This window comes from Anas platyrhynchos, chromosome Z, assembly GCF_047663525.1.
Source record: "Anas platyrhynchos isolate ZD024472 breed Pekin duck chromosome Z, IASCAAS_PekinDuck_T2T, whole genome shotgun sequence".
NCBI classification, from domain to species: Eukaryota; Metazoa; Chordata; class Aves; order Anseriformes; family Anatidae; genus Anas; species Anas platyrhynchos.
The window spans coordinates 48,692,067-48,708,286 of NC_092621.1; the positions used below are offsets into that span (position 1 = coordinate 48,692,067).

The following is a 16,220-nucleotide window of genomic DNA, read 5'->3' on the forward strand; positions in this document are numbered from 1 at the left end:
GTAGATTTTTTTTCCTGTTCTAGAAACTACAAACTGATAAAAAGGGAAAAATAATTTAAAATTAATCCATTACAGGAGGGCATTAGTCATAGCATATAAACATTGTTTGCAAAAATATATATATATAAAATAATAAATTCATAGAACAGAAACCTCTTACTGGAAAATTTTAGACAGTAGAGCATTTGCCTGTACTCTAGGTCTTGTCATAGCCATGCAGCCTTCCTAAGTCTTCCTAAGAAGAACAATTCCTTGTGTTCTCTTGGGTACCATCAGAAGGATGCTTAAAGAAGCCAGGTGAAGAGGGGAATCCAAAGATGTTGCTTAATTTTTTCTCATTACAATGAATTGTGGATAAATTTAATTTAGGGCATAGGAAGCACAATTAAACATACATGCTGTTACTTCTCTTATATTTTGGCCTAGCTGAGAAGCACCTGTCTTTGAGTGAGGATGGGCTTCTAGCCTAGATGACTTTTCTTCAATATGTTTGTTGTCTTTTTGTGGGGAGGTCAGCCCGTAGGCATGGCAGTGAAAGCCAAGCGAAAGAAAAGTCTTGCACCTGGAACTTTTTCTTTTTCTTTTTCTTTTTTTTTTCTTTTTTTTTCTGTCATTTATTGTGTTGGAAGAACCATCTATGAGGAAAAATGTAATTGGCTTACAGAGGTGTCTGTTGTGCCAAGAATGCATCATTGCCCACAGGCTTCCTCTCAGAATTGTAAACGTCTTGATTATTCATACGAAACAAGGCCACATTTGCAGAGCAAATTAGTGTTTGAAGGAGATTTTTACATGCTGTTCAGTAGTACAAATTAAAAAGAAAAGAGAAGTGAAAAGACAAATCCATTTATTTATTTTTTTATTCCAAAATTCCAGACAGTGACTGCATCTAAAACCTCGGTTATAAAATCGTATAGAATCATTTAGGTTTGAAAAGGCATGTGAGATAATCTAGTACAACCTTAAGAGACAGAGCAGTACAGTGGAGAAGATAAATGGAGTAGAATGATTAATCCAACAGCAAAATGTCAATACCCTAATTCCCCACCTATGGCAGCTATCAGGGAAGAAGGACTCGGTGCTAGGAAAGGAAAAGGGAAAGCCCTTCGGAGGACAGAATGGCTAGCTGAACGTGGAAAGGACTTCTCGAGGTCATCTTGGAAAATGTCCACACTCCAGCAGGCTCACCTACAGCAGGCTGCACAGCACCATGTCCTGATGGCATCTGAGTATCTCCAAGGATGGAGACTGTACAACCTCCCTGGGCAATCTGTTCCAGTCCTCAGTCACCTTCACAGTACAAAAGTGCCTCCTGATCACAGGCTCACAGAATCACATAGAGGCTGAGGTTGGAAGGGACCTCTGAAGATCATATAGTCCACACACTTGCTATACCAGGGCTTTCTAATGAAGGTTGCCTGGGACCCTGTCAGGGTGACCTTCTGAAGTCCTCTAAGGATGGAGACTCTGCCGCCTCTCTGGGCAACCTGTTCAAGTACTAGGTCCCTCGGGCTGGGGTGCACAGCGGGGACGGGTCTGTGAGCATGGCCTGTATTCCATTCCTGGCAGCTGCATGAGACGCAGTTCCTCAGGACCTGCAAGCTGGGTGCTGGCCAAAGGGCTGGGACAGCCATGGGCTCGTTCTGGGAAGTGGGAGCCTGGAAGAGGGTGAGGGATGTGCCTTCTACTTTGGCATTTGCATTAAATGCAATCATTGTGTGCTCCACAAAACACTCCCCCCTGTGAGACCATGTTGGAAAGCCTTCCTTAGAGGAGACAGTTCTTTGGTGTAGAAAAGCACCCGCACAGAAATGTATCTGGGCATTTACTGGAAGTAAAAGATTTCAAAGATCCCAGCTCCTGGTGCTTCCCAACCAGAGTAGATGAAGATTAGCGCCACAGGCCTCCCAAGCGCTCCCCTACATTCTGTAGGGTTGGCCCCAAGGAGCCCTGCATGCACGAGCCTGCTGGGGGGTGGCATTTGCAGGCCCCGCAGCTGCGCCGCCCCTGGATGCTCGGTTGGGCCCCACAGGTCCCCTCCTGCCAGCTGAGGGGCCACAGCTGCTGGGCCGTCTGCGCGGGTTGTAGCGCTGCTGCAGGGATCTGCTGCACACTCTTTCTCTGGCACGATTCCTACTGTGGCGGGCAGACGAGCTGACTCCGTACTCCTCACGCTCGTCATCTTCTCACAGCCTGTGCACCACCCACTCAAACAGCTGCCTGAAGAGTGGGCAGGTGTTGCTCCCTCTGCCCCAGTGCTGGATGCAGGCATAGCAGAAGCGGTGGGAGCATGGGTCCACATAGGCTGCGTCTGTGGTGTTGTCGAGGCAGATGGGGCATGGGCAGTCTGCTGCTGCCTCAGCTGGCCCCACCTGCTGCAGCTGGCTGCTGCTGCCCGTCACAGCAGGGCTGCTCTCCTCCAGGAGTTCCTCAGCGTGCAACGCCACGTCCTGCCAAGAGAGACATGCTGAGTGGCCCAGAGTTCCTTGCACTTTGAGTGTGAAAGCAGGGAGAGCCCAAGAACACTGTGGGAGAGAGGTGGCAAAGGCTTCCCAGGGGGCTCCTGGTGGGCTGAGAAGCAGCGATGGCAGCCTCTGGTGCAGCTTTGGTCAGAGGGCCTTCCCTGGGCAGGGGGAACACGTGCGGCTCATGGTGGAGCGTCCCGCCCGGGAGCTTGGCAGGAGCTGGGGCAGGGCAGACATGTGGGGCATGATGGGATTTGCATCTGTGTCTGTTGGATGTGCGAAGACTAGTAGGAAGAGAGCAGGAAGGGAAGCCCTGATGTCCTCCACACTGGCCCACGGCTCAAGCCCAAGGTGGGCTCTGGCCTCCTGTCAGGAAGCGCTGGGGGAAGAGCTGGCATGCCCAAGGCTGTGGAGTCCCAGTTCTGCATCCCAGTCAAAGCTTGAGTTAGCCCAGGGTACCTGAAGGAGGCGGTCAGGAAAGGTACAGCAATTGACTGGAAGCCTTCAGGACTGCTCACAGCCCCAGCTCCCTCGTCGTACCCACAGGCACGGGACAGCCGCTCTGTGGGACCCTCAGCACCCTACAGGCAGGCAGCAGGGGCAGCAGCACTGGCAGGGGCTGCCTTGGCTCAGCGTGTAGAGCTGCTGCTCCCCACAAGGCCAGTAATTGGCGAGCATGCCCACAGCCCTGCTCGAGCCTGCACAACTTGTGTGTGTGCCCACACGAGCCCTGGACGAAGTGTGCAGGGACAGCACCTGTGGCCTCTGCCAAATGCAGAGCTCACACGCAGTTACACTCATGCTGCTGACATCACAGGGGGCTCTGTGGCTGCCCTGCAAAGCTGCTCAGCAAGGATGGCAAACGCCCCAAGGGGGGAAAGCCTGCCTAGTGGGACATTGCCAACCTCGCGGCAACTTGCTCATCTTCAGGCCTGTTGGGTCCTGTGATGAGACTGGTGCCCCCAAGCACAAAGGCCCAGCAACGGGCAGGGGAGCAGTGCAGGCAAGGGAGCCCTGGTGACCTCCTCAGTCCCATCAGATGCCCCAGTTCACCTTGTGTGAGACCTGCCAGGGAAGAAGGACTCAGTTCTGGGAAAAGGCAGAGGGAAATCCCTTGACAGGATGGAATGGCTGAGGGTGGAAGGGGCCTCTGGAGGTCATAATGGAAAATGTCCACACTCCAGCAGGCTCACCTACAGCAGGCTGCCAGGACCACGTCCTGAAGGTGTTTTAAATATCTCCAAGGATGGAGACTGTACCACCTCCCTGGGCAACCTGTTCCAGTCCTCAGTCACCTTCACAGTACAAAAGTGTCTCCTGATCATGGGCTCACAGAGTCACAGTGTGGCTGAGTTTGGAAGCGGTCTCTGGAATTCATGTATTCCATCCTTTCTGCTCAATCAGGGCTTCTGGAGTGCATTTCCCAGGATTACATCACATTTTGAATATCTCCAGAGAAGGAGACTCCTCTAGTCCTCATGGCAACATTTTCTACCATTTTGTCACTCAGAGTAAAGAACTTTTTTCTCATATTCAGATGGAACATCCTGTGTTTCAGATACTTAAATGCATTGATATGATCCCCTCTCACTCTGTTCTTCTCCAAGCTAAACAGGCTCAGCTCTCTGAGCCTCTCTTTGTATGACAGATGCTCCGTGTCTATCATAGCCTTCTTTTGGGCTCACTCTAGCAGCAACATGTTCATCTTGTACTTGGGAGTCCAGAACTGGACACAGTACTCCGAGTGTGGCCTAACCAGGACTGAGTAAAGGGGGGGAAATTACTTCCCTCAGTCTTCTGGCAACACTCTTCCTAATGCACCTCAGGATACCATTGGCCTTCTTGGCTGCAAGGGCACATTGCTTACTGGTGGTTAACGTGCTGCCACCAGGAATCCCAGCTCCTTCTCCACAGTCCTGCACTCCAGCAGGTCAGCCCCCAGCCTGTATTGGTGCATTGGATTATCCCTCCCTGGGTGCAGGACTTTGTTGAACTTCATGAGGTTCCTCACTGCTCAGCTGTACAGCCTGTCCAGATCTCTCACAGCCCCCTGGTGTATCAGCCACTCCTCCCAGTTTTGTATCATCAGCAAACCACCTGAGTGTGCACTCTGTCTCTTCATCCAGTTCACTGATGAGTAAGTTGAGCAAAACTGGACCTAGTACTGATCCGTGAGAGACACCGCTAGCTACATGCCTCCATCTATACACCGCACCTCTGAGCACAACCCTCTGAGCTCTGCCATCCAGCCAGTTCTCAGTCCACCTCACCATCCACTCATCTATCCCACACTTTCTGAGCTCGCCTGAGGTTGTTATGGGAGACAGTGTCAAAAGACTTTTCCCAAGTCTTCCTTTTGCTACTGATGTATTTGAAGAAGCCCTTCTTGTTGTCCTTGACATCCCTTGCCAGATTTAATTCCAAACAGACCTTAGCCTTCCTCATCACATCTCTGCATACTCTGACAACATTCCTATATTCCTCCCAAGTGGCCTGTCCCTTTTTCCACATTCTGTATACTTCCTTCTTCTGTTTGAGTTTTGCCAGGATTTCCTTTCTCACACATGCAGGTCTCCTGCCCCTTTTGCTTGCCTTCTTACTCACAGGGATGTACCAACCTTGAGTTTGGAGGAAGTGATGCTTGAATATTGACCAGCTCTTTTGGACCCCCTTCCTTCTAGGGCCCTAACTAATGAGATTCTTTCAAGTAGGTCCTTCAAGAGGCTAAAGTTTTGTCTTCTGAAGTCCAGGGTTTCAATCCTTATTGCCCTGCTTCCTCCTCCACATAGGATCCTGAACACCACCATATCATTGTCGGTCACTGCAGCCAAGGCTGCTCCTACCCATCTAATCTGCAACCAGTCCTTTCTTTGTTAGTACAAGGTCCAGCAGCACATTTCTTACTGTCTCCTCCACCACCTTTGTCAAAAAGTTATCACCAATGATCTGAAGGAAAACTGTTTGTGCGTAGGTGTGTGGTCTTCCCAGCAGATGTCAGAGTGATTGAAGTCCACCATAATAACCAGGAGCTGTGACCATGAGGCTACTTTCAGCTGTGTGTAGGAAGCCTCGTTGACTTTCTCTTCCTGATCAGGTGGTCTGAAGTAAACACCCACAACAGTGTCATCCATGTTAGCCTGTCCTTTAATTGTTACCTGTCGACTCACTTCTTCATCCACCCCTAGGCAGAGCTTAATACACTCCACTCTCACATAAAAAGCAGCTTTATGCATGCATGCAGCAGGGCTGCCAGGGAAGATGTTAGCCTAGAGCACACTCTGCCTAAAGGTCCTTTGTTAAGATGTCCACTCCCAAGTTGCAGTTTTGCATCATGGACCCTCCTTTCTTAGGTGGTCTTCCCTAAAGTTCTCTTCACCCATACTCACATGATTCAGTTGCACACTTCAGCCAGCTACAAGCTGAGAGGTCTGTTAACCCTGTTTATGTACCTCTGAATTATTTCATGCTGATTCCATGGGCTGCTGCCTGGCTTTCCTGAAGTTCTGCCCTTCCTTTTAAGTGTGAAGGGCACACGGCTTCTGTTGCTAGATCATGCACAGCAATAGAGACAGGAACTGAGTTTCCAATCCTTTTGTTGGCTTTCATTCAAGGTAATGGAAAGTGGGAAAGAGTTGCTAAATAAAACAGGTAATTGGTTTATAAGTTAACATCCCTGTATTTATTATTATTGTTATTGTTGTTATTTAGCATGCATAGATTTTTCTTAATATACATACATTGAAAAAAATAATACAAGATATACAGTTATCTTGTAAGTATAAAGAACAGCATTTTTCCTTTCATATATTTGTAGTGTTAACTAGTTAGCCTGAAATCTACATAATACACTACAGATAATAGAGGCTGTCGCCTGTTATCTATACCTGAGACTATTTCAAAATTAAGTTGTCGAAACCAAACTTAAACCACAAGCAAATAATAATTCTGGCAATGAAGTTGTGAGATAGTTCCTAAGGAAAAGCTTCCTTTAATAAACACAAGTAATGTAAATATAAGCATGTCCTGCTAGTTGTATTCAGCATTTCATGGATTCTCTGAAAGTCATTATTCATCTGATGACTTTAAATATGCAGAGGCAATAATACTTAGTGGAATTTTTTCTCTTCAATAGTCATTCTTTCTAGACTGGAAGAAGTTGTAGAACTGATCCTAAATGGAGCTTTCAGTTTTATGCCCCATAAACCGTGGATGTTACAGTCTACAATCAGTCCCAATTAAAGTGTGGTTAGGTCTGGAAAGCATTTGGAGGAGAAAGTATATGAAAGCTTGTAATGTTGCAGGAAACAATTCATGAATTGAGTGGTGAACTTGGCATGACGTAAGTAATTGTAGTTGTGCATCACTTCATCTGTTAAAACAAAGCTTGCAAATATTATTGCAAGAATGCAGTTATCATTAGTGTCTTAATATATTCACTTGCTATACATGTAAATGCTGTCAGCAGGTAGCTGTGGTGTTCTTCCTTGTTTCTATTAGATTGTCATTTAAACAACACTAAGACAAATAATAAACAAAATCCATCTCTTCCATTCTGATGTATATGCTTCAGTGACTTGAAAGTGACAAAAGTAATTCCAGCATAATACCTAGCTGTCCTGGTAGTGAAAATGTCATGAGTTTTAATGAAAATAAGTTTCTCTGCTGACAATGTAGAAGACTGAAATAGCTCAGGGGAAAACAGGACACAAGAAGAAAAGAAGAATAGTATTCCTGAGTTCTGTGAATGCTTTTTTTCCCCTTTCTTTTCTTTTTTTATTTTTTTTTTAAATAAGAGATTTTTGAATTATTAAGTTCAGAATAAAAGAAGCTATTTATATTGTCTTCATCTTGTTCTTCAGAAATACTGAACTTTGTTCTCTTCTGTGTGTTTTTTTTGGCAGTGTGCCTTCATATTGTTTCAAGATAATCTGTTTGAAATGAAAAATGTTTAGGAAGACACTATTAAATTAACTATTTTTTTCACCATTAAAAAAGAGAAAAAAAAAGTGATTTTCTGGTGAAGCTCTGTGAGAGAAAAATGTTAGCTATTTTAATATAGGACTTTTGTCCATATTCAGCCCACTTACTGGCATAAGCTACTCTTACAAGCAAAATTATAGTCACACAAAACTGGAAGGAAAACCTACTTACTAAGTCTTTCTTACCTATTTATTTATTTACATTGAGAAAAATCTGAAGGCAGAATGAAAGAATGGATAGAGATATTTGGGCAAGTGAAAATGTCAAGACTCTATATGGCTGGGAAAAAGACCAGAGGACAGAGAAAGAATTGCAGGATACTCATGGAGTTTGAGGAAACTTCAATAGCAGTATATAACCAGGATAAACCCACTATTGGCATTTAGAAAGACAACCTCTAACAAGATAAAAACAAAAATGTTACCTTCTTCCCAAAAGTTTTTCAAAAATGTATTAAAAACATACCACACGTGAACTGCCATGTTATGGTTTTATCCTCTCTTTTTTTCAACTGTTAATCATGTCTCCTTCTTTCTTTTCAGGTGTTAAACATTAAGTTGGCTTCTTAGAAAGCGAAAATAAATAAATCATGGCTTCCAGCATGACTAACCCAGCTAACCATTTGCCATACTTCTTTGGCAATATTACACGTGAGGAAGCTGAGGAGTATCTGATGCAAGGAGGAGTGAGTGATGGACTATATCTGCTTCGCCAAAGTCGGAATTACCTTGGAGGCTTTGCCTTATCCTTGGCCCATGGAAGGAAGGTTCATCATTATACAATTGAGAGGGAGCTGAGTGGCACATACGCTATTGCAGGAGGGAAGTCTCATGCGAGTCCTGCTGAACTAATTAACTATCATTCAGAGGAAGCAGATGGCCTAATCTGTCTACTGAGAAAACCTTTCAACCGACCACCAGGCATTGAACCCAAAACAGGGCCCTTTGAAGATTTAAAAGAGAACCTCATCAGAGAGTACGTCAAACAAACTTGGAATTTGCAGGTAAATTTGCAGGCTGGTTTTTCCATAAAATGGTCTTTGAATTAGGATAAAAAGGAAGTACAGGATTTGGTTCCAGCAGTTGCTCCTGTTGTAGCTAACATGAGTTCATGAGGGGAAAGTCCTACTTAACTAACTTGCACTAAGACATCTTGATAGATTAGAGAGCTGGGTAATCACCAACCATATGAAATTTAACAAGAACAAGTGCCAGATTCTGCATCTGGGACAGAGTAATCCTGGATGTCTGTACAGACGGGAGGATGACAACTGGAGATCAGACTGATGGAAAGGGATCTGTGGGTTCTGGCCAAGAACAATTTGAATGCGAATCAACTGTGGCAGTATCCTGGGGTACATCGGGCACAGCATTGCTAGCCAGTCGAGGGAAGGGATTGTCCCGCTCTGCTCTGTGCTGGTGCAGCCTCACCTCAAGTACTGTGTGCAATTTGGGACACCACAATACAAGAACATAAAACTATTAGAGAGTGTCTGGGGTGGGGGGCAACAAAGATTGTCATGGGTCTAGTGAGCAAGACATCTGAGGAGCAGCTGAGGTGCCTTGGTTTGTCCAGCCCAGAGCAGAGCAGGCTGAGGGGAGGCCTCACGGCGGCCTGCAGCTCCCTCACGAGGGGAGCGGAGGGGCAGGCGCTGAGCTCTGCTCTCTGGGGACAGCGACAGGAGCCGAGGGAATGGCATGGAGCTGGGACAGGGGAGGGTCAGGCTGGGGGATAGGGAAAGGTTCTGCACCCAGAGGGGGGTCGGGCACTGGGACAGGCTCCCCAGGGCAGTGGTCACAGCACCGAGCTGCTGGAGTTCAAGTATTTGGCCTGTACTCTCAGATATATGGTTTAATTTTCAGGAGGTCCTTTATGAAGCTGTAAGATGGACTCAGTGATCCTTGTGGGTCCCTTCAAACTTGGATATTCTGCTGAACACACACAAACACAATACATCAATCCCAAATATGCTATACAGTATTTTGTCACAACAGAATTTTAATTATCAGATTTTTATGAACAGTGGGTATTTTTCCTGCAGTATATTGCAATATGTGCATGCTGAAACAGTGCAAAGTGTGTTTAGTTAATGTCAGCAAGCTGAAATAAGGTATGTAATATGGAGGTATGTTATGACATCTCAGAGTGACATCAAGTATATTTGCTATGCTAGACTAGCATAAAAATATGACACAAATTTTGGTTGAGATATTAATCTATTTATGGTTTACTCATTATTTTTCCTTCCACTTCTCAGAGATAAAAGAAAAAACCTAGCTTTGTGATGTCTAGATTACCCTATTTATGTTTTGTTTTAATGTCTGTGTAGCAACTATTACTTTTCCTCATATACAACAAAATGTACAGGTTGCAGATGTCCCAAAAGCCATACAATACTGGGAATCTATATGTAAACTTTCTATCGCAGAAGACAATTTGATTGTGCCATTGTGTTTCTACCAATCTAGGGTCATGCTCTTGAACAAGCTATCATAAGTCAAAAACCTCAGCTGGAGAAATTGATTGCTACTACAGCCCATGAGAAGATGCCTTGGTTCCATGGGAGGATTTCTCGGGAAGAATCAGAGCACCGTATCCTCATTGGGTCAAGAAACAATGGAAAATTTTTGTGAGTGCTTTTTCCTATATTATTGCTGTTTGCCCTTAGTGCCCAAGTGAGAGAGTGTCCTAAAAGATGGCTTATTCACAGAGAGATATCAGTTCAGCATGATAAATATTACACAATGTAACTATTCCTATACTAAACAAGTGTGTCCAAGGTTCAGTTTTCACTTAACTGAAGATGGGAAACTATAGTGCATGTTTGGGTCACTGTTTTTTAAGCAAGTGTTCTAAATAGAACATCAAAGAAGTTCAGTGTCCAAAAATAAAATAAAATAAAATAAAATAAAATAAAATAAAATAAAATAAAATAAAATAAAATAAAATAAAATAAAATAAAATAAATCAATTGATAAGCAGTACTAAATGATTGTGGTGGGTTAACATCAGCCCACCCAGTCAGTCACATAATCCCCCAGCTCAAATGGGCAGGGGAAGAAAATAAAGTGGAAAAGCTTGTTGGTCAAGATGAGGAGAGACAGCAGGGAGACTGTTTACCAGTCTTTGTCACAGGCAAAACAGACTTTGCTTGGGTAAAATTAATTTAATTACCAATTAATATAATTTGGATTGTAAGTAACGAAGACAAAAACATCAAACAACATATTGCACTCAAACCATGTCCCCACGTTTTCACAGGCTCAACTTTACTCCTTTCAGCCCAACTCTTTCCCCCAACAGACTGCAAAGGGTGATGGGGGTCAGGGGATTGTGGACATCATCACAGAATCATCATAGAATTGCTTGGGCTGGAAGGGACCTCAAAGATCATCTAGTTCCAACCCCTGCCATAGGCAAGGATGCCAGCCACTAGATCAAGTTGCTCAAGGCCTCATCTAACCTGGTCTTGAACACCTCCAGGGATAGGGCATCCAGAGCCTTTCTGGGCAAACTGTTCCAGTGCTCACCACCCTCTGAGTGAAGAATTTTTTCTTAACCTCTAATCTATATCTCCCCTCTTCTAATTTAAAATCATTCCCTCTTGTCCTGTCATTATCCAACTGAGCAAAGAATTACTCCCCATATTTTTATAAGTCCCCTTCAGATACTGAAAGGTTGCAGTAAGGTGCCCCTGGAGCCTTCTCTTCTATAGGCTGAATATTCCCAGCTCTCTCATTTTTTCAAAGTAGGAGAAGTGCTGCAGCCCCTTGATCATCTTTGTGGCCTTCTTCTGGACCCACTCTAACAGCTCCACATCCATCATGTGCTCAGGGCTCCAGACCTGGAAGCAGTACTCCAAGTAGGGCCTCACAAGGACAGAGCAGAGGGTGACAATCACCTCCCTTGACCTGCTGGCCCCTCCTCTTTTATTGCAGCCCAGGATGCAGTTGGCCTTCTGGGATGCAGGCGTGCACTGCCGACTCATGTCCAGCTTTTCATCCAGCCGAGCCCCCGTCCTTCTCTGCAGGGCTGCTCTTAATGAGTTCTTCTCCCAGTCTGTATTCATGCCTGAGATTGCCCTGGCCCAGGTGCAGCACCCTGCATTTAGACTTGTTGAACCTCATTAGGTTCACGTAGGCCCACTTCTCAAGTTTGTCCAAATCCCTTCAGATGGCATCTCTTCCTTCTATTGTATCAGCTGCACCACTCAGCTTGGTGTCATCTGCAAACTTGCTGAGGGTGCACTTGATTCCACTGTCCATGTCATTGATAAAGTTGAAGACCTTTTTGTCTTGCATGTGCCTTGACATTGCTTCCAGGAGGATCTTTTCCATGATCTTTCCAGGTACAGAGGTGAAGCTCATCAATTTGTCATTCCCCGGGTCCTCCTTTCTACCCTTTTTAAAAAGAGGCATGATGTTTCCCTTTTTACAGCCACCAGGGACTTCACCTGACTGCCAGGACTTTCCAAATGTAATGGAGAAAGGCTTGGCAACTACATCAGCCAGTTCCCTCAGGACCCTGGGATGCATGTTGTCAGGTCCCATAGATTTCTACCTGTTTAGTTTCATCAGGTGGTCTTGATCCTGCTCTTCACTTACAGTGGGTGGGACTTTGCTCCCCCAGCAAATTCCCCCCCCTCCCCCAAAATCTATGGGTTCAGGGAAACAAACCTGTGGCCAGCCCATAGCAGTTTCTCTCTGTCTCCTTTCTCCCCACACTCTTTCCTGCAGAAATGCATGCTCCAGGGGCTACAGTTCCTCCTGGAACTGTCCACATCCTCAAAGGGCAGCAGTGTGCACACACGGCTGAGGGAACTGTGGTGCACTCCACAGGGCCTGCTGCAGGCAGCTGGACCTGGCTGGACACAGCCATGCCTGGCAGAGGGCAGCCCAGCCTCCTCCCAGTGTGCCCCCCAAGCCAAGCATCTCCTCCGACACCCAACACACTGATTTAACCAAAGCAGAACAAGTATTAGTAAGCTGTCTGTCTTACATGTCTGGTATCCACAACTGTCAAGTATTCCTAAGAGCAGAGATGTGCCTTTCTTTTGCAATTAAGCCAGAGAAGGAATTTCTTTCACCTTAGTAATTTCATTTTGTGTCTGTCTCCCTTTGTGTTAATGTAGCCCCATTATTAGAATTTATGAGCACAAACATGTCAGTTATGGTGGTGACGAGCAGCCATCATCTTGTCAGGATCAGAGTCAGTCAAAATCTCCTAGCAAAACAGTTTTTAATTGAGAAAATCCTCATTTGAAAAATATAAATGTTTTCTTTGTGGCATTTTTGCCTCTTTCCCTCCTTCTCCCCACCCCCACCCCCAGTAAATAAATGAATGAATAAATAAATAAATAAATATGGAATAATAAAATTTAAGTTTAAAGGTCATGGCCAAGAAAGAATCACTTAGAGCTATATAATTCCTGAAAGAAATTTCATTACCTATGTAATCTTGTTCAGTACTCATCTATGACTTTTCTGAAGCTTCTCCAAAGTAAAACCCTAGAAGTATGTACAGGGTGGATACAGTTCTTCAGTACCCACTGTCTTACTTTACTGATTTGCCCAATTATTTGTTAGTGTCAATGTAGCTTTCATATGCTTCCATATGGAGTAGTTTGTATTTTCAGTCTCAAATATTTATTTTAAAAACTATTAAATCCTCTAAATCCTTCCTTCCAGTAAAGTTAATTCCTATCAGGTTTTACATACTAATAATTTGAGTATACTGACATCTCCTTTCTTTAAATCTTCTCCCTTGTCTCAGTCCCTTTTTATTTCATAGTTATTCTCACTGAAGTTGCCACTATATAGGGCTTACGTGGCAAAGCTTTGGTAACAGGACATTGCAAGGGTGGCCTCTGTGAGCAGCGCCCAGCAGTTGCCCTATGTTAGAGCAGAGCCAGCCCCAGCTGGCTCCAAAAGGGACTCGCTGCTGGCCAGAGCTGAGCCAGGGAGAGACAGTGGTTGGACTTCTGGGAGAGCAGATTTAAGAAAAGGAAAAAACCTGATGCTCAACAGCAGCTGGGAGTGCAAGGAGTGAGAAGCAGCCCTGCAGCCCTCAGGTGAGTGCCGCAGGAGGGCAGGAGGTGCTGCAGGCAGGCAGCAGCAGTTCCCCTGCGGGCTGTGCAGGGAGAGGCCCCTGGTGGAGCAGGCTGTCCCCCTGCAGCCCATGGGTCCCCCATGGAGCAGATCTCCACGCTGCAGCCCCCCCATGGGTGGAGGAGCCCCCGCTGGAGCAGGTGGATGTGGCCTGGAGGAGGCTGCGGCCCATGGAGAGCCCCCGCAGGAGCAGGCCCCGGGCCGGAGCTGCAGCCCGTGGAGAGGAGCCCCCGCAGGAGCAGGGGGTCTGGGGGGAGCTGCCCCCACCCGTGGGGGACCCGTGCTGGAGCAGTTTGCTCCTGGGGGATGGATGGATGGACCCCGTGGTACGGAGCCGTGTGGGAGCAGTGCTTGGAGAGCTGCTGCCTCTGGGCAGCCCCCGCAGGCTCAGTTCGGGCAGGACGGCATCCATGGGAGGGACCCCACGGGGAGCAGGGGCAGGGAGGAACCCTGAGGGAGTGGTGGCGATGAAGTGTCAGGGACTGACTGCAGCCCACATTCCCCATTCTCCATTCCTCATTCCCCTTTCCCCATTCCCCATTCCCTTGTGCTACTCAGGGGAGGGAAGGTAGAAGAGGGTAGATGTGGGGAAGGTGTTTTTAATTTGCTTTTAGTTTCTCACTGTTCTAGTGATAGGCAATAAATCATATTAATCTCCCTATACTAAGTCTGTTTTGCCCTTGATGATACTTGTTGAGTGATCTCCCTGTCCTTGCCTAAACCCCATGAGCCCTTTACATCTATTTTCTCCCTCTTCTTCTCTGAGGATGGTGAATGAGAGAGTAGCTATTGTGGAGCTCAGCTGCCCAGCAGGGTAAAACTGTCACAGCCAAGCACCTTCATATTTTCAGCCTACTACTTTCTATTTCTTAGGATCACACTCTGAAAGTCATTACCGAGATGTTTTCTCTGTGAATTGTAAGGAGGAAATATTACAAGTTTGTGGAGCCAAATATTTCCATTGTCACAGATTCACCACTTCTGAAATCTTCTTTCAGTAGCACAAGAGAGTTTTCACTGATTCGTAGTCACTGAGTAGATAATTAGCAACACAACAATGCCATGCTTTCTCTCCTTTTCATTCTCTTGTTACTTTGCTACTCCCTTTTGCTATTTATCTCCATTGGAGCAAATGTATATACAATACTAAAATGAAACAACTCTTTTTTATGACTTTTTTTTTTCTAAAATACTATTTTATGCATTAATATATTTACAAACTATTGTTTCATCATCTGAGTCATGATGTTGATGATGTATTAAAATATGCAGTTTTTCCAGTTTAACCCTTGCATGCATTGGCTTTTACGTCGTGAAAGTTCTTCTCTTTAATAGAAATAATAAAAATTAATCTATATTTCTTAAAAAATAAATAAATAAATAAAAAGAAAGAGAAAGATAGAAAATGGATTCCTTAGCTAACATTTCGTAAACACAAGGATAGGGTTTGGAGTTAGGGCAGTTTTTTAGCAGACTTGATATTTTCAGTCTCCATTGTAGTTTCTGGTCTCTTTTTAATCTTCTTTAAGCATTCCTAGAGTTTTAAATAGAAATTCTTTCCCGGCATTTTTCTGCTTCCCTCAGAGATAGCCAAAGAGGCATCTCTGGTACTGTTTGCAGTGATAGACTTGATGACTAGATAGACCTTCTTCCCTGTGGGACTGCTTATGTCAGTGGGTGTGCTTAGATAGCTCTGCTGCAGCTCAGAAGGCTTCTTTCACATCAGGTAGATAAACCCTTTGAGAGAAAAATTCTGACTTAGAGGTTCTGTTTAAACTGTAAGATGTGCCACTGGAGCCTTAATAGTTTTCTTTTGCATCTGCAGGGTGCTTTCAAATGCATTAATTGTTCTGACATAGACTGCCTATCTGGCAGGTATAGAGCTCAGTAGCCACCTAGCAGCTGTTGACTCATGCTTCTAGGAAAAAAAACAGGACAAGATCTTTGCCCCGTAATTCAGCAGCCAGACCAGCAAAAGATGTAATGTTGCTCATTTGTACCAGAAATCTGTTGGTTTTCCTTCTGAAGTCCTTTTGGCTCTCAGATAAGTAGACCTGTTATTTGCCCATAGGAAATAACAAATCAAATGTCTAATTCAGAGACATTTTCTATTTCTGCAGTGGTTTGCCCAACACAGGCTTGCTTAGATTTGACAAATAAATCACTCATTTTTTAGTTAACTGAAACAGTAGCATGAAAATTGTGAGTGCTAGAGAGGTGCATTGTTTTATATTTCAGGCACACATATTTTGTATATTTTCCTTACCCACTAGCAGTGCATGTCAGAATCTTCTGTACATCTGTGGACTGATTACTGTGAATTTGTGCTTGCAAATGTGCAGGAACTTTTTTCTCACATTGGTTGAGATGCTCAATTGTGGTAGCTTACTGAAGGATAAAATTTAGAAACATTCACTGTCTAGAAGAAGGTCACTTGTTTAAGTGGGAATTGGAAAGCATCCAGGGAACATAAAGGAAGCTAGATTTTGGAAAAGATGAACTCCAGAGGTATTGATCAACTGCATAAGCAGATCTGAATTAAGTGCTGGTATATGACAAACACAATCTTGTTTATTACAGGAAAGATAATAAATTTTAGCAGGTTACAATATTTCTTTATATTCTTTTGCAAGGGTCACTAAAAATGTAATCACACTAGAAATCTGAT

At 44.8% G+C, this 16,220-nt stretch overlaps 1 protein-coding gene across 3 annotated transcripts in view; it reads left to right on the forward strand.

The window, feature by feature from the left end:
- Positions 1–16,220, forward strand: part of SYK (spleen associated tyrosine kinase) — a 56,144-nt gene that overhangs the window by 14,708 nt on the left and 25,216 nt on the right. For all 3 annotated transcript variants that reach the window (XM_038171084.2, XM_072031288.1, XM_072031290.1), the window contains 2 exons: positions 7,988–8,448; positions 9,914–10,074. In XM_038171084.2, coding sequence (XP_038027012.2) covers positions 8,035–8,448; positions 9,914–10,074 — 575 coding nt within the window. In that variant the 5' untranslated portion in view covers positions 7,988–8,034. The remainder of the gene's footprint in view (positions 1–7,987; positions 8,449–9,913; positions 10,075–16,220) is intronic.